The following is a 17,814-nucleotide window of genomic DNA, read 5'->3' on the forward strand; positions in this document are numbered from 1 at the left end:
GCATGGACTCAGTAGTTGTGGTGCACGGGCTTAGTTGCCCCGTGGGATCTTAGTTCCCCCACCACGGATCGAACCCACGTCTCCTGCCTTGGAGGATGGATTCTTTTTTTTTTAAAATAAATTTATGTATTTATTTTTGGCTGCGTTGGGTCTTCGTTGCTGCACGCGGGCTTTCTCCAGTTGCAGCGAGTGGGGGGCTACTCTTTGCTGCGGTGTGTGGGCTTCTCATTGCGGTGGCTTCTCTTGTTGCGGAGCAGGGGTTCTAGGCGCGCAGGCTCAGTAGTTGTGGCTCGTGGGCTTAGTAGTTGTGGCTCATGGGCTTAGTTGCTCCACAGCCTGTGGGATCCTCCCAGACCAGGGCTCGAACCCGTGTCCCCTGCACTGGCAGGTGGATTCTTAACCACTGAGCCACCAGGGAAGTCCCTGGATGGACCACATTTTGTTCATCCATTCATCAGTTGATGGACATTAAGTTGATTCTACTTTTTAGCTATGATGAACACAGTAATGCTGCTATGAGCATTTGTGTACAAGTTTTTGTGTGGACATAAGTTTTCATTTCTCTGGGGCATAGACCTAGAAACGGGATTTCTGGGTCTTATGGTAACTCTATGTTTAACATTTTGAGGAACTGCCAGAATGCTTTTCACAGTGACTGCACCATTTCGCATTCCCACCAGCAGGGCATGAGGGTTCCAGTTTCCACACATGCTCACCAACACTTGTGATTGTCTACCTTCTGGGTGTGGGATCTCACTGTGGTTTTGATTTGCATTCCTCTCATGACTAATGGTGGTGAGCATTTGTTGATGTGTTTATTGGCCATTTACGTATCTTCTTTGGAGAAATGTCTGTTCAGGTCCTCTGCCCCATTTAAAATTTTTAAAAATTTTTATTGAAGTATAGTTGATTTACAATGTTGTGTTAGTTTGTGGTGTACAGCAAAGTGATTCAGATATATATGTATATATATTACTTTTCATAGTCTTTTCCATTATGGTTTATTACAGGGTATTAAATATAGTTCCCTGCGCTGTACAGAAGGACCTTGTTGTTTACCCTTTTCTTGTCGTTGTTGTTGTCGTCTGAGGTTTATTGAAGATGTTACAGCACAGCAGGAAGAGTCAAATGGCCCCACACAGTGCGTTGAAATTCCCCCCAGCTGGAGGCTGAGTGACCTGTAGGTTGGACAGATGGCCAGAGTCTAACAGCTTCAGCATTTCCTTAGTGTCAGGATCTACTTCAATGATCTCCTGATCCCGGGCTGAGACCTCGGGCACGTAATGATCTCTTCTCTCCCTCTCCTCCTGAAGCTTGATGGAGATACCTCTCACTGGGCCCCTCTGAATCTACTTCATCAGACATAGTCTGCTATCTTGTTGCGGAGCGTCTTCCTGGGAATAAAGATGATATCCTCAGGCTTCCCTCGTGGCACAGTGGTTGAGAGTCCGCCTGCCGATGCAGGGGACACGGGTTCGTGCCCCGGTCCGGGAAGATCCCACAGGCCGCGGAGCGGCTGGGCCCGTGAGCCATGGCCGCTGAGCCTGCGCATCCGGAGCCTGTGGTCCGCAACGGGAGAGGCCACAGCAGTGAGAGGCCCGCGTAACACACACACACACACACACACACACACAGAAAGATGATATCCTCGCACACGTGCTTGTTGGTATGGAAGTCGTTGCCCAGGTGAGTGTAGTACTTCTCAGTGGTGACCCGGGCCGCCTTCTTCACGGTTTTGGTGCAAACGTGGCTCAGGTTGGCAGGTCCTTGGTAAAAGAGTGTTTATTTTATATACAGTAGTTTGTATCCGCTAATCCCAAACTCCTAATTTATCCCTCCCCCCAACCCCACTTTCCTCTTTGGTAACTATACGTTTGTTTTCTATGTCTGTGAGTCTGTTTTGTGAATAAGTTCATTTGTATCATATTTTAGATTCCACATATAAGTGATATCATATGGTATTTGTCTTTCTGTGTCTGGCTTACTTCACTTAGTAGGATAACCTCTAGGTCCATCCATGTTGCTGCAAGTGGCATTATTTCATTCTTTTTTATGGCTGAGTAGTATTCCATTGTATATATGTACCACATCTTCTTTACCCATTCATCTGTCGATGAACATTTAGGTTGCTTCCATGTCCTGGCTATTGTAAGTAAAGCTGCAATGAACATTGTGGTATATGACTCTTTTTGAATTATGGTTTTCTCAGGGTATATGCCCAGTAGTGGGATTGCTGGATCACATGCTCTGCCCATTTGTTTTAAATTAGACTTCATTGTTTAGGTTCACAACCCAGCTGAGTGGAAGGTAGAGCTTTCCCATATGCCCCTCCACCCCTGTCCATTTGTTAGTGGCACAACACAGCAAGGGACATTTTCTTCCTCTTGTTTCATGTCCATCATGGGCTGGCAGGGTCTCTGTTCCAAGTCTTCTCACTCCAGGGCCCAGGCTGATGGAGCTATACTGATCGCCAGGGGGAAGAGGAGGAGGAAGTGTTAAGTCACCCACGGACTCATACAGCCTCCACTCAGAGAGGATGCATGTCACTTCCACTTGCATCTCAGTGGCAAAGTGAGCCACCCAGCCATCCCTATCTCCAAGGAGATATGCAGTCTTCCCATGGGCGTGGAAGGAGAGGATTCAAATCTCTGTGAACAGCTCTAATGACTCATCGCAGTTAAATAAGGTTCCTTCCTGCAGGACTTCTCAGTGCCTTTACTGTACTATTGCTCACTGTCCCTCTCTGGAGGGAGTGGGATGCAGCAGGCAGAGTAGGCCAGATTTACTCACCTGGGGAACCCTATTCTCCCAGAGAATCTCATGGGATGAGTGTTCCCTGGAATCTCCTTTGGGAACCACTGCCACTTCCTAGAGCAGAGGTGGGCAGACTTTTTGGAAAGCATCAGATAGAAAATAGTTTAGGCTTGGCACGCCCTGTGAACCAACTACTCAACGCCACTGTTGAAGTGAAAAGCAACCACAGGTATTATGTAAACAAGTGGGTGTGGCTGTCTTCCAATAAAATGTTATTTATAGACACCGAAACTTGAATTTCATATAACTTTCTGTGTCACACACAGTATAGTCTTTTACTTTTTTTGTTTGTTTGTTTGTTTGTTTTTTGCGGTACGCGGGCCTCTCACTGTTGTGACCTCTACAGTTAGGAGCACAGGCTCCGGATGCACAGGCCTAGCAGCCATGGCTCACGGGCCCAGCCGCTCCGTGGCATGTGGGATCTTCCCGGACCGGGGCATGAACCCGTGTCCCCTGCATCGGCAGGTGGACTCTCAACCACTGCGCCACCAGGGAAGCCCTAGTCTTTTTCTTTTGATTTTTTTCAACCATTTAAAAAAGTAAAAGCATTCTCAGCTCACGGGCTGTACAAAAACCAGTGGTGGGCTAGATGTGGCCCTTAGGTGGTAGTTTGCTCACTCTTATCCTAGAGGATAAAGCCCGACACCTTTGCCTGGCATTCAAGCTCCCTCACGTTCCCAGGCCTCGTCTGCCATCACATCTCCATGCAGAACCTGGGCTTGGGAAATGGTGGGTTGTTTTCCAGGAAAAAATCATATTCTTTCACTCCAGGGGGCCTTTGCACAGGCTGTTCCTCCTGCTGGGAGTGTCCTTCCAGCTATTCTCGGTTTGGGAAACCTGCGGCCTCTCTTGGCCCCCGGTAGAATCAGGAGCTGCCATCCCTGTTGGCTCCTTCACTCCCAAGATGCCGTCGCCTTGTTGTATTCTGATTTTTCACAGACATATTTGCTTCCCCAACTAGGCCCTGAGCTTCTGGAGGGTGGGGACCTTGTCCTCCTGAATTCTGATCTCCAGGACCAAGGGAGGGAGAGCTGGCATGGAGTAAGGGCTGCTGAGGAGGGAAGGAAATGGGACCAGGTTGGTGGGGGGAGCTCCACGTGGGGATCCCTGCCCCAGCAAAGGTGCCGAGGTGGGGGTGAGTTTGGGACCTGGAGGAACCTGAAGACCAGTCTGCTGCAGCTGGGTGGGGGGCGTCAATGGACCCACGTGGGGCTTTAGGGTGATGCTAGGGAGGTAGGCTTGGTGCGGCTCAGCAGTGGGAGCCATGGAAGGTTCTTTAGCAGAGGAGTGGCTTGATGAAATTGATGTTTGGGGTGACCTAGCTCCCACCTCGGTCCTGGCCACTTCCAGCCCCTCTGGCCATTCTCCGCGGCCCCGGATCCTGGTGGAGTCTGTGAGCTGAGCTTGGGTCCATCTGTCTGTGATTGAGAATAGGGGGCCCTTCCCAGCTTTTGAGGCTCCCTCTTGACACTTCTCAGAGGTGTCCAGATGAGAGTCCTGAACCAGCAGTCAGAAGGCCCATGTTCCAGTTGTGGTTCTACCCACCCAGCTTCCTGTGGGGTCTGGAACAAGTCACTTGCTCTCTCAGGGCCTCATTTTGCACATCTGTCAAATGGGAACAATAAACCCTGTGCTGGAGGCCTCCTGGGGTTGCTGCAAGGGTCAAGTAAAGCCTGGTCTCAAGGGGACTGGGACCGGGATAGAGCTGACCTTGATGTGGGAGCCCGTTGCTGTGTCCCTAGCAGCCAGCATGGCGGAACACTCAAGATGTGTGGAGCTAGCCTGAAGAGGGAAGGAGGCTGATGGGAATTCCCTGGCAGTCCAGTGGTCAGGACTCGGCACTTTCACTGCTGGGGCCCGGGTTCAATCCCTGGTCAAGGAACTAAGATCCTGCAAGCTGTGTGGCATCGCCAAAGAGTGAAACAGGCTGAGAGTGGGCTTGAGTGAGAGGGGCTCAGGTCTCTGAGGTTGTTCAGAAAGAACCGCTCAGACCTCACTGGCACTGGCACGTGGCACGTGGGCCCTGCGCTCTAGGATGGGGGCAGCACAGCTTCCTGCAGCAGGTAGCATCTGGACCTGAACCTGAGGCAAAAGCCCTCTCGTTTTACAGATGGGGAAACTGAGGCCAGAGAGGCCCAGGATGGGCTCAGGGGCCCTCGGTCTGCCAGAGGTGGAGCCAGTCCTAGCCCAGGTTCAAGACCTCACTGCCCTCTGCCCTGGTCCATGTGCAGTGTCCAGAGAGTCTTGGCTCCCGTGCCCTCTCCCCGGGAGACACAGATGCCAGGATGTGTGGGGAGTCGGTGCCGCTAATTAGTCCCATCATTTCTGGCATCTCACACAGCCTTGGGGAAGTGGAGAATGTCATTGTCAAAGTATTTTTGAATATTTGCCTTCTCAGCAAGAAGATGCTGTGAGAACACTGCGTCTTGAATACGAGTGGATACTAACAAAAATAACAAGCACCGAGAGCTGGAAGGATCGGGGAGCTCCGGAGAGAGGCCTGGAGGAAACCCTGGAGCTGCCGGTCACAGCTGCATCACTCTGGCCCTCTGGGCCCTGTGTCCTCACCCTAAAACGGTTCATTCATTTATCAGATATTTATGGAAGCCCACCGTGTGCCATGCACTGCTCTAGTTCTGGAGAAACAAGAGTGAACAAAGCACACAGAAATCCTTGTCCTCAAGAGGTTGCCATCCTAAGGGGGAGAGAGACAGTACAAATCCGTAAAATATGCGAGCTGGTGACATGTGCAAACGAAGAAGTGTGTTGGGTGGAGGGTGGCCTGTTTCAAAAGAGTGGTCAGATCTGAAGGAGGTGAAGAGTGAGCCGAGGGGGTCTTTAGACGAAGAGCATTTCTGGCACAGAGAACAGCAGGTGCAAAGGGCCTGAGGTCTGGGTGTGCTTGATTTGTTCGAGGATCAACAGGAAGGGTACTGGGGCTAGAGCCAGCTGGCGACACAGAGGAGGCCAGATGACAAGACAGGGTCCAAGAGGTCACTGGTAGGTCAGAGGTAAGGGTAGGGCCTTAGGAACCACTGGAAAGCCTCTGTTTCCTTTCCGAGTAAGATGGGAGCCAATGGAGGGTTTAAAGCAGGGGAATGACGTGATCTGGTTTCTGTTTTTAAAAAAAATTTTTTTTTAATTTATTTTATTTATTTATTTTTGGCTGTGTTGGGTCTTCGTTGCTGCGTGCGGGCTTTCTCTAGTTGCAGTGAGCGGGAGCTACTCTTCGCTGTGGTGCGTGGCCTTCTTATTGCTGTGGTTTATCTTGTTGTAGAGCATGGGCTCTAGGCGTGTGGCTCAGTAGTTGTGGTGCATGGGCTCAGTGGTTGTGGCTCACGGGCTCTGAAGCGCAGGCTCAGTAGCTGTGGCTCACGGCCTTCAGTAATTGTGGCTCACGGGCTCTGAAGCGCAGGCTCAGTAGTTGTGGCACACGGGCTTAGTTGCTCCACGGCATGTGGGATCTTAGTTCCCCGACCAGGGATCAAACCCGTGCCTCCTGCCTTGGGAGTGCGGAGTCTTAACCACTGGACCGCCAGGGAAGTCCTGGGCTCCAACTTTGGTCCCTCAGTTCTCCTGTGTGTGTGTGTGTGAAAATACACGTAACATAAAATGTATCACTTTTGCCATTTTGGCTTGCATAGCTGAGTGGTGGTTAAGTACATTCACCAGTGTTGTGCAACCATCTCTAGTATCTGTTGCAGAACCGACAGGAAACCCCGTCCCCATAAACAGCCACTCCTGTTCCCTCCTCCCCCAGCACCTGACAACCCAAATCTGCTGTCTCTATGGACTATTCTGTATTTCACAGAAATGGAATCAGACACCGTGTGACCTTTGGGGGCCGGTTTCTTTCACTTAGCATGTTGTTCTCAGGCTCATCCACTTTGTGGCTGGGTCCGTACACAGTTCCTCCCTTTCTTTGGCTGGGTCCCTCCATCCTCGGCCAGCTCTGCGGACTTGAGTTGCACAGTCTCCCACCCTACATCATCGGGTTGCCAGGAGGACCCTTAAATACACCAGGAAGTAGTGAGCCCACTTCCCACTGGGCAGAGGGGGCGGGCCTGGTGCCCACAGTGTGGACGGGAAGGCTTTGGGGGTTTGCATAGTCCGGGGTGACTCCTCGGATTTCCCCACAGCTGGATTTGGTACCAGCTCTATCTGGTGGGTGAAGTCGGTGACCACCCTCCCATCTGATTTTCAGCTTCCAAGATTTTGCTGTTGTTTTTGTCCCTTCGTTTTCGTTTTGGTGGGGTTTGGGGCAGGAGCGAAGGTGAACAAATGGGCCCCACCCACCATCTTTCCATTCCTTCTAAGGATTTCTGAGATTTTTCAAGCAGCCCTTGGGGACAGGCTTCAGCGCTCCTCAGAGCAGAAGCAGGGGCACGGAGGCTGAGTGTGCGGAGACCACGCCCGGGAGACGGAGCAGGGCTGGTCTGCCTGATTCCTCCACTGGCTCCGCAAATGTCGGGCATTTGCTAAAAGGGCCCCGATGTTATCCGTGTTGTGCCCCCACCTAAAAGGATGCCCTCCTCTTGGGCCACTCATCAGAACCCCTCACCTTTACCGAGGCCCACGTGTTCTAGGCCAGTGAGGGGACAGACGCCGGCAAGACAGATGTTCGGGGGAATTCCCTGGCGGTCAAGTGGTTGGGACTCTGCGCTCTCATTGCTGAGGGCCCGGGTTCCATCCCTGGTTGGAGAACTAAGATCCCACAAGCCGCGTGGCAAGGCTGGAAAAAAAATAATAATAAAAAAAATTAAAAAAAAAAGACATGCTCAGGCTGTAGCGAGGAAGGCTGGTGAGACGGTGGGAGGACCGAGGAGGGGCTTTGGCTGAGCCCTGCCCTTGGGCCACGGCAGTCCTTCTCGCAAGCGGCCAGGTGGCCTTCACCGGGCCCTCCCTTCGCCTCCATCACCCCCCGCACCCCCCGACCCCACGTGCGCACCACGAGGGGGACCCTGAGGTGTATTTTCCTCTAGGCCAGGCACCAGCCAGGGCTGGAGTGCGCTGTGAGCAGGACAGACAGACTGTCCTGGTGCCAAGGTGGAGTCTATTGGGTGAGCAACAGCCAACAAGAACAAAGAGCCACAACTGTCATTGAGAGAAGGCGGAGAGGGCGCTGCAGGGGGAGGCGGAGAGGGCGCTGCAGAGGGAGGTCCAGGGGCGCTGCAGGGGGAGGCCGGGGGGCGCTGGAGGTGGGAAGACTCTCCGAGCAGGTGATGGCTGAGTCAGGAGGGGAGAGGTGCTCCAGGCCAGGAACAGCCTGTGCAAAGTCCCCGAGGAGGTGAGGGAGAGGCCGGGAGTGGAAGGTGGGGAGGGAGACGCGTTGGGGGCCTGGATCTCTCTGAGGGGGCTTTGAATTTTATCCTCAGCAGGAAGCCCCGGGGGTTGTGAGCCGGGAAGGGCAGGATCCAGTCCACGTTTCAAGGATGTCCTTGGCTGTTCTGGGGTGAAGGGAGGCTGTCTGACATTCAAGCAGGGAGGGGAGGAGGAACTGCCCAGGTACCCCCCACCCTGCCCAGGAGAAGGCCCCCTGCAGCTCCTGTGGCGTGACCTGGCTCCAGGACTAAGCGCTCCCACGCCAACTCCCAGGGCCATCTGTCTCCCCGTCTGTGTGTCTGTTTGTCTCAGGGGGGCTTTAGCAGGTTTGCCTGTTTCAGAGAGAGCATCCTGTGGGGTGAGGGGAGGAGGGGGTCCTACTCCCACTGTCGCTCCTATAGATAAGGGGTGGGTCCTCGGACAGGAAACCACACGCTGGAAGGCAGGTTCTAGATGCGAGAAGGGGCAGTCCTCTCTCTGAGGGTCTGAATGTCTGAGTGCAGCCAGGCGGCAGCCTGAGAGCCGGCCTCTGCCAGCCATGGGGCTACCTGGGAAGCCAGTGCTATCCTCAGCATTTACTGCTCAGCGATGTTTACGCTCTGACTCAGGTCTCGTTTAAATGTCCCAGCCTGACCCCACGACAGTCAGCAGTGGTGATTTAATGAGCCCTGCTGTGCGTGAGGCTCACAGACCACAGAGTAGCCTCATGGAGCTTACTTTCCAGAGGGAGAGAAAGGTAGTGCCACACATAGACCATTATAATTGTGATCGGTCCCGGGAAGGAGGATCTCAGGGACCTGGGCTGGGACAGGGGCCTCAGGTAGTCAGGGAAGCCAGAAGGGCTCCCTGGAGGAGGTGACCTGTGAGCTGAGACATGAAGGAGTGGGCCACGTGGCCTGGTGGGAGCAGCATGCTTGGGGCAACCCCAGGAAGGGAGGGGTCCCCAAAGTGTGGAAACTTGAGACAGACCTAGGGCTGAAGGGCCACTGGGTTCTAGTGAGGAGACCTCCCTCAGCCACCTGTAGGCCTGGGGCTAAGGTCTGTCTCAGCTGGTCCTCTCACAAGCCTGTAGCCCCTTGAGGGGGGGACACCCTCGGAGGCCCCACGCTTATCCCAGGCCTGTGGCCATCTCCCAAATTCTCTTGGGGAGGACTCTTAGATAAAGAGTGAAACATTCCTGAAGGTACTTAAAGAAAGAGCGGAGGGAACTGGGCAGGAAGAGCCTGGGCCTGATACTTCCACTCCCAAGTCCCACCCTGAAGACAGGCTGTGGCTTGGCCTCTGACTCTCATTGCAACGTGGAGGTCGAGGCTGCGAGACTTGACTTGGGGCTGCCATAATGCACAACGGGGACCTGACCGAGCAGGGACCTGTGAGACAGGAGCCTCAGGTGGCCTTCCTGTAGTCACCATTGCTGGCCCTGGCATCCAGGCAAAGTCAGAACTTCATCCACAGCACCCGAGGAGGCCGGTGTGGAGAGCCGGACCTGAGATCTCCAGGCCCAGCAGGGAGGCTTTATTGAAAACAGTTTTATTGAAACAGAATTCATATACCATACAATGTACCCAGTTAAAGTGTGTAATTCAATGGTTTCTAGTATATTCACAGTGTTGTACAACCAGCACTACCATCAATTTTAGAACATTTCCTCACATCTAAAAGAAACCCCGTCCCCATCAGCAGTCACTGCTAGTGCCCTCCTCTCCCAGCCCCTGGCTGCCAAAAATTTTCTTTCTGTCTCTATTCATTTGCCAACTCTGGACATTTTATGTAAGTGGAATCATATAGTACGTGCTCTTTTGTGACTGGCTTCTTTCATTTAACATAATGTTTTCAAGGCTCATCCATGTTGTAGCACATGTCAGTATCCTTTTCCTTTTTATGGTTGAATAATATTCCATCTTATGAGGGAACTCCCTGGCCGTCCAGTGGTTAGGACTCTGTGCTTCTAAGCGCAGGGGTCACAGGCTTGATCCCCGGTTGGGGACCTAAGATCCTGCAAGCCGCGACACGGCCAAAAAAATAAAGTAATTAAAAAATGAAGTTAAAAAAAGATTCCATCTTATGGATAGACTACATTTTGTTTATCCATTCATCAGTTGGTGGACATCAAGTTTTTTCCACTTTGGCTATTACGCATAACACTAGAATAAGCATTTGTGCACAGGTTTTTGTGTGGGCATATGTTTTCATTCTTTTGGTTACATATCTAAAAGTTGGATTGCTGGGTCATATGGTTACTATATTTTTAACTTTTTGAGGAACTGCCAGACTGTTTTTCAAAGCAGCTGCATCATTTCACACCAGCAGCGTATGAAGGTTTCTACGTTTCCACATGCTCCCCAATACTTGTTATTACCACTCTTTTTTATTATAGCTATCACAGTGGGCTAGGATACCTAGTGGTATCTCACTGCAGTTTTGATTTTCATTTCCCTGGTGGCTAATGTTGGACAACTTTTCATGTGCTTATTAGCAATTTGTATACTTTCTTTGGAGAAATGTTTATTCAGATACTTTACCCATTTTATTCATCTTTTATTATTGAGTTGTGAGAATTCTTTACATGTTCTAGATAAAGTCCTTTACCAGGCGTGTTTTGCAAATATTGTCTCCCACTGTGTGGACTGTTCTTAACTTTATTGATGGTATCATTTGCAAAAAAAAAAAAAAAGCCCAAATTAAAATTTTGATGAAGTCCAACTTATCTACTTTTTTCCTTTTGTTCCTTATACTCTTGGAATTGTATTTAAGAAGGCTTTGCCTACTCGAGGTCACTCCTTGCGAAGTGAAGATTTACTCCTGTGTTTTCTCCTAAGAGTTTTATCTCTTACAGTTAGGTATACAATCCATTTTGAGTTTTTTTCTTTGGTAATTAACACATTAGTAACAAGATCTGGCAGCAGGTCTAATATCTTCTGTAATTTTGGAGATGACTGTAACACACTGTTCTGAGATCTCTCCAACATGTAATGGGATGAGACAGTATCATGATTTCTAGGGGTTCCATAGTCCCAGCCATTGCTAGTACCGCCTACATTCATAATTGAAGAAAATACCAGATTTCAGTTAAAGTTTCATTTAAATAAACCTGTAACTACCCTCCCAGGTTCATGGTACCCCTGAAATCTATCCACAGACTGCAGGTTAAGAACTCCTAGGATGGGACTTCCCTGGTGGCACAGTGGTTAAGAATCCACTCGCCAGTGCAGGGGACACAGATTTGAGCCCTGGTCCGGGAAGATCCCACATGCCGCAGAGCAACTAAGTCTGCGAGCCACAACTACTGAAGCCCAAGCACCTAGAGCCCAAGCTCCACGACAAGAGAAGCCACCGTGATGAGAAGTCCGCACACCACAATGAAGACCCAATGCAGCCAAAAAAAAAAAAAAAAAAAAGAAAAAGAACTCCTAGGATGGCTAAAATTCCTGCCCAGTCTCAGTTTCTGAAGAGCCTTGCGGGGGAAACGAACCCTCCCAGGACTGGCTTCTGGCTGTTTCCCTGCCAGCCCACACCCTGCCTTCTGCCTGGTCCAGCTTTGGGGAAGCTACTCCTTGCCTGGCAGAATTTTCTAACAAGCCATCTAACAATACTACTAAAACAAAAAAAAGGCAGCAATAAGAATTGTAAACACTACGTGTAGAATCAGACAAGGCATTCTGCCCACATCCTCCTCCCTGGTCCTCCCAACATTCTTAGGTCTCTGGTGAGGCCCGCGGCCGCACGGCTATGTGGCTGAGGCCTGCCAGCGAGTGGGGTCGCACGGTTCAGGCAGAAACTTCACCTCGAGGTGCCTCCGTTTCCCTACCTACAAGGCGCGGATGAGCCGGTCATAACAGTGTACACCCAGTGGGAGTACTGGGCGGATTAAAAGCACTGATGATTTCTACACAGAGAGCGCAACCAGGCACAGTTACACACTGGAGATATTAGCTATTATCTTTAAGCCTTTCACAGGGGACAGGAAGGTGCTATTTCTCTGCCAGCGTCTCCTTTCTCTCGTTCTGCACAGGATTAATGCCTAATTATTCGTAACATCCAGGATTCTTTGAGTTGTAACAGAAAGTCCAACCACTCTATTTAAAAAGCCAGGATTTCAGGCCTGGCTTATGCGGTTTGGACGGCGGGGAGAGGTCAAAAGATCCTATCAGGACTCAACCGGCCTTTTTCCACAGACTGGTGCGGTAAGAAGGGCTCCCTGGAACAGGCCCTGGACTGGGGTGGGCAAGCGAGACCCCGGGGCACAAACGTCTCCTCCAGCTTCCAGCCCCAGTGGGGCCTGTCCTGCCTGCCCCATCCCTGGCCCTGCTTTGGAGGTTCTAGGCTTTAGATCTCTAGGTCCTGATTTCAGAGAGAGAGAGAGAGAGGTCCCTTCCTTCCTGAGAGTTCCAGGAAAAGTTCCAGAAAGACCCTTGATTGGCCTGGCTAGGTCATGTGCCCCTGTGGAGCCAATCACTGTAGCCAGAGGTCTGGGGTGCTCTGATTGGCCAGGCCTGGGTCACGTGCCAGTTAGAGATGGGGAAGCCCCAGGCCAACCACCGGGAGGAGGGTGCTGTGGATGGGTAGACACTTGGGAGACGCTGGGCTGACAAAACCAAGGGTCCCCCTTATAGGGTATATTTCATGTTGTCTTGGTCAGACCTCACCTGTGCCAGGAACCCTCCCCGCCCAGGACTGGCTCCTGCTCTGTGCTCCCACAGCAGCCTGTGTTCCCTTTATTTCTCACTCTGCGGTTAATGAGCGCCTACCATGCTTCAGGCACAGAGAAGGGGGCCCAGGAGGAACCCCAATGACTACAGGCTGGAAGGAGAGGGTGGAAGCTGCACAGGGGACTGACTGAGGGGGAGCGGTCTGTGAAGTAAGAGGGGAACCAAGGTCCAGACAAGAGAGGGAATTTCCAGATGGAGGAGTGGCGGACTCAGGTGCTGCTGAGAAGGGCAGTGTTCCAGGAAGTGACCGCTGGATCTGGCAGCCGGGAGCTTGTGGGTGACCTTAGCAATAGGTAGGAGTAGGCACACAGCCCTGCTGGGGTGGGGTGAGGAGAGACTGGGAAGGGAGGGAGTGGGGAAGGCAGGTATGGACACGTCTTTGGAGTTTTCTGTCTTCTGTCGTGGGAGTAGAGAAATGGGGAGGAGGCGGAAAGGGGCTTGGGAGCAAGGGAGAGATTTTCCCCCTTTTTTGGGGAAAATGCTAGCCAAGGGGAAAGAGAGAGAGAGGCTGATGGTACAGGAGAGTAGCAAGGGGTGGGCAGCCGGAGGTGGGTGCCTGAGATCAAGATTGGGGTGGGAGAGACGGATGGGGAGGGGGGTGCCAGGCAGGCAGATGTGTCAGCTTGGGGACTGGAAGATGAGGGCCCATCTGATGGATTCAGTTTTTCCCACTGAAGAATGAGGTGAGGTCACTGGCTGGGAGTGAGGGCAGAAGGGGCTGTGGGAAGTGTGAGGAGAGGAGAGAAGGTGTGAACTCTCACACTCAGGGTGGGAGCGGGTATCACCGAAAAACATGGTGGGGCTGCTGACTCGATGGAGTGCCGGTTTGAAGTTCTGAGGTCACAAATTCCCAATCAGAAGGGTTGTGTGGGCCACCTTCCCCCACCCCAAACAATAGGCAGGGGCAGGAAAGGGGGTTTCCTTCAGGTTGAGGGGTTCCCTATGGTGGAAGAAGAGGGGCTGGAGAGATGGAATCTGTAAAAACTCCACCAGGCCAGGGGGTAGTTACTATTATCTGTGTTTTACAGACAAGGAAGCTGACAGGGTCAAGGCCAGTATCTGTGTGGCTTTGGCGTCAAAATAGAACGGGGCCTGGTACACGTTAGGTGTTAATATTTGCTGAAAAATTGAATGGCTGGAAGGTCCAGTGATGCACCCATTGTTACAACCCAGCCAGGAAGTAGCTCCACCCTTGGGGTTTGGTAGGTGGTGCCGGTGACCCCATGTGCTGTGCCATTCCTGCTGCTCTAATAAATGACTCAATATCACCTTTGTGCCCTTGTAGGTTAATCTATCCAGAGTCTTGTGGTATAACTTCATAGACACTAAGCGAGCAGGGCAGAGGGCTCTTAACCTCATTCCTCACACAGTGCTCACCTCTAGATGAGTCACAGCCCTTGGCCAGGTGGTTCAGCCCGGGGAATGCCACCTCTGGTTCCTAACCCTTGGCTTTGCTGTCTGCATCCTACCCAGGCCAGCTGTTGGGGAGTATCCCGGGGCACACACCTGCGCTACTTGGGCTCTCCTAGGAGATGAGTGTCCTTTTAAGGGGAATCCAGGAGCTGTGACCCTGAACTTGGCGGGGGCAGTTCTCCTCCATGGGGAGGGCTCCCAGCGCTTTTTCTTACAGTTCATTCAGGCAGAATTGAACATGGTCACTTCACTGAAGTAATAATGATGGCTCATGCTGCAAAAAACGTGGAGAACATCCTGCTTATTTATTCAGGCTTTAAAACCCATAAAACTTCAGATTCTCCCTGTAGCTATTTATAACCAGAGCTGGTGTAAACTGTCCCCATATTAAGCTCAGGTTTGAAGTAACTTAAAAGAAAAATAGCCATCCGCTGCATTAAAAAAATACATATATATATTTTTCATTTATAGACCTTCTCTCGCCTCCTGATTATTCCTGATTATGTACAAAGAGCGTGTTGTTTGGGGGGATCGGTGGGGGTGGAGCAGATACAGACTTCCAGGGGAGTCACACACTCTCCCATCTCCCACCCCCACCCCCAGCTATAAAAGCAGCCCCGCGTCGGCCGGTGGTCACTCTCTGGGGCAAGGGGTGGAGTGGGGGAGGCAGGGCAGGCAGCAGATCCGGAAAAGTAGCTCTTGGCTCGGAGGAAGTTGACCCTCCTCCCCTACCAAAGGCTTGGGATGAAAATAGCTTCTTCCTCTTTACCCTTCCCGGACCCCAGCCCATTTCTGTAAGTCCCTCACCCCATTTTTAAGTGTTCCCCTCCCCCTGTGACAATTCGGCTCCTTCACAGCTCTCCAAACGGCCATCCGGGACGGCAGGGACCCCGCGCCCCGACTCTGCTACCGGGCAGGGGCAGAGGACCCTCTCCTCCGGCCTCGCAGGCGCGGCGCGCCCCGAAACTCGGGCAATCGCGGCGACTTCCAACCTCCCCCCACCAAATTAGCAGAAAGCTCCACTAAACCCCCTGAGCTCCTACACTGCTATCTTCTACTCCGGGGGTGACTGTCACCTGGGAAGCCTGTCCCCTGCACCAGGGTTCCCCCGGCGCTGAGTAACCCCCAAATCCCTTGGGAAATGTGGGGGCGCAATTAGTTTCTTCCAATTAGTTTCCCCTCTTTGTATAGAACCCATTCAAACTGTGGGATGTAATCCTCCGCGCGAGGGGGAAAGTAGTCCCAACCTTGCATTCAATTTCTGTTCTCGTGTCGCGTATATTTTACTTTTGGAAACCGATGGGATCCTCAGTGGAGCCCTTCGGGGAATGTGGGGGCAGAGGCCGTGGGGGGCGCGCGCAGGTGAAGGGGGGGGACCGGCAGAAGGAGTGGGACGGGAGGACAGCTAACTCCTCGCTATTGCCTAGAGAGATGGATCATGGGGCGTAGAGAGATTGCAAACCTCAAACCACGTACAGCGGGCGATACGCGTCAACCGAACCTGACCAACGGAAGCCCGGAGCCTCCCCCTCCCCGCTCTCCCGCCCCGGCCCCTTGGACAGACTGGTACGCGGAGCCAATCTGGCTGCCGCTCGCCATCCAAATCCCACAAGAGCCAATGGGAGCACGCCGGGGGCGGAGCCACCCCGCGCCGGGTTGGGCTGCGCGCGGCTTCCCCCCGCTCGCCCAGGCCCCGCCCCCCTCCCCTCCCGCTCGCTTGCTCCTGGAGTAGTTAGTGCCAGTGAAGTGCGGGCGGCGATGAGAGCGAAAGTTGCGCTCGGCTCGGCGCTGGGGGCTTGAAGCGGCTCCGCTCTCCGCCCGCTAGGGCCGCCCCAGCCCCAACTCGCGCCCGCGAGCTCCGGCCGCGCCCGCCCGCCTCCGCGCCCGCTCTCACTCCCTCCCCCCGGCCCGGCGCCCCCCTCCTCAGGAGCCGCGGGTCCCCGCCACTTTTCGCCCGGTCCGGGCCCCCCGCCGATGCCGGCCATGGTGGAGAAGGGCCCCGAGGTCCTCAGGGAAGCGGAGAGGGAGGAACAACGCGGCCAACGCGGCCGCCTCGGCCGCCGCCGCCTCGGCCGCCTCGGCCGCCGCCGCCGCCTCCTCGGCCGCCGCCGCCTCCTCGGCCACCGCCGCCTCCGCCTCGGCCGCCGCCGCCCCCAATAATGGGCAGAATAAAAGTTTGGCGGCGGCGGCGCCCAATGGCAACAGCAGCAGCAACTCCTGGGAGGAAGGCAGCTCGGGCTCGTCCAGCGACGAGGAACACGGTAAGTGGCAGCCGCCCGCGCCGCCCCCGCCCGCTCGCCCGCTCGCCCGCCCGCCCGCTGACCTCCTCTCTGCTTCCCCGCAGGTGGCGGCGGCATGCGGGTCGGACCCCAGTACCAGGCGGTGGTGCCCGACTTCGACCCCGGTGAGTAGCGCCCCAGCCCGGCCGGCCGGCGACCCGAGGGGGCGGACGGCCTCGGACAACTTTCTTTTTGCCTGTGTGGGTCCTCCTGTCCGCGGGGAGACACCCGCGCAAGGGTGTCCTGCTGGCGTGCCTGCCCCCGGGGAGGCCCCGGTCGCCGCGGCGGGTCGGATTGGAGGCGGCGGCGCGCAGCCACACCTGGCCACCTGGCCCGGGGTCTCCGGCGTCCCCGGGTCGGCACGAGCCGCTCCGGGGCCGGGCAGGGGCGGCCGCGCCGGAGAGTTAGTGTCCTGCGAGCGCCTGGGCTTGGGACGTCCTCGGACCCGTTTCTCCCCTGCGGAGGGTTGTCCCGCATGCCCTTTCCTCGTCCTGCCCGCCCCTGGACTCCTGCCTGGCCCCGACTCCCCTCTCGTCTTGAGATCTCCCAAAACCAGTTAATAAAAGAAGTGTGCTTCCCAGAGGGCGCCCTGCCCGGGAAGAGAGACTGGCTGGTGGCAGTTTGATTTTAGGACCTATTTGTAAATGTGTGTGTATTCCACGCCCCCCCCCCCCCCCCGCTTTTTTTTTTTTTAAAGGAACGGGTTGTGAAAGATTAGAACCTTCAGAAGAAGCTTTAGCCTAACAAATGATGTCCGCCTCCAAGAAATCCCTACCCCCTAGCTTGGAACATTTGCTACTCTTGCTGCTCTTCTGTGTGGAAGCAGATTTAAAGTACCAGAAAAATCCAATCAGACAAAGGAATTCGTCAGTGAGATTCTAGCCTGTCTCCGTATAAGATTATCTTTAAAAGATTGTTGGCATGGAAAATGTTTGAAAGGATGTGGGTTTCCTTTCAGAAATAAAACTCAAAAGAGAACCTTGTGGAACTGGAGTTAACAGTCCTCCTGGTTGGAGGGCTTTAGAACTGAAGGTTCTCTATGTAGGTTATACCACGAGTTTGAGAAGATAAATGCATAAATGCTTTTCCTTGGAAACAAGACTGCAGAAAATTGCAAGGATCTAGCCCTTGAAAAAAGGCGATTGCTCTTAAGCTGTTATTTAGGTATGAAACTCTGGTTGTTGTTTGAAGTGAAAATACATAGGGATCCCTGAGTGAGCTCTTGGGCATTCTGGAAATAAATGACCTTTCCCGTATTTGCCTTCTACATTTTAGTC

General features: G+C 53.3%; 1 protein-coding gene across 1 annotated transcript in view; it reads left to right on the forward strand.

Annotated features, from left to right (window-relative positions):
* Window positions 1–15,986: 15,986 nt before the first annotated feature.
* The window catches only part of RCOR1 (REST corepressor 1), a 118,649-nt gene continuing 116,821 nt past the window's right edge, over window positions 15,987–17,814 (forward strand). The window contains 3 exon segments of the mRNA XM_032623197.1: window positions 15,987–16,265; window positions 16,267–16,519; window positions 16,603–16,662. Of these exon segments, the coding sequence (XP_032479088.1) occupies window positions 16,233–16,265; window positions 16,267–16,519; window positions 16,603–16,662 (346 nt within the window). The 5' untranslated portion in view covers window positions 15,987–16,232.

This window comes from Phocoena sinus, chromosome 2 (assembly GCF_008692025.1).
Source record: "Phocoena sinus isolate mPhoSin1 chromosome 2, mPhoSin1.pri, whole genome shotgun sequence".
Classification (NCBI taxonomy): domain Eukaryota; kingdom Metazoa; phylum Chordata; class Mammalia; order Artiodactyla; family Phocoenidae; genus Phocoena; species Phocoena sinus.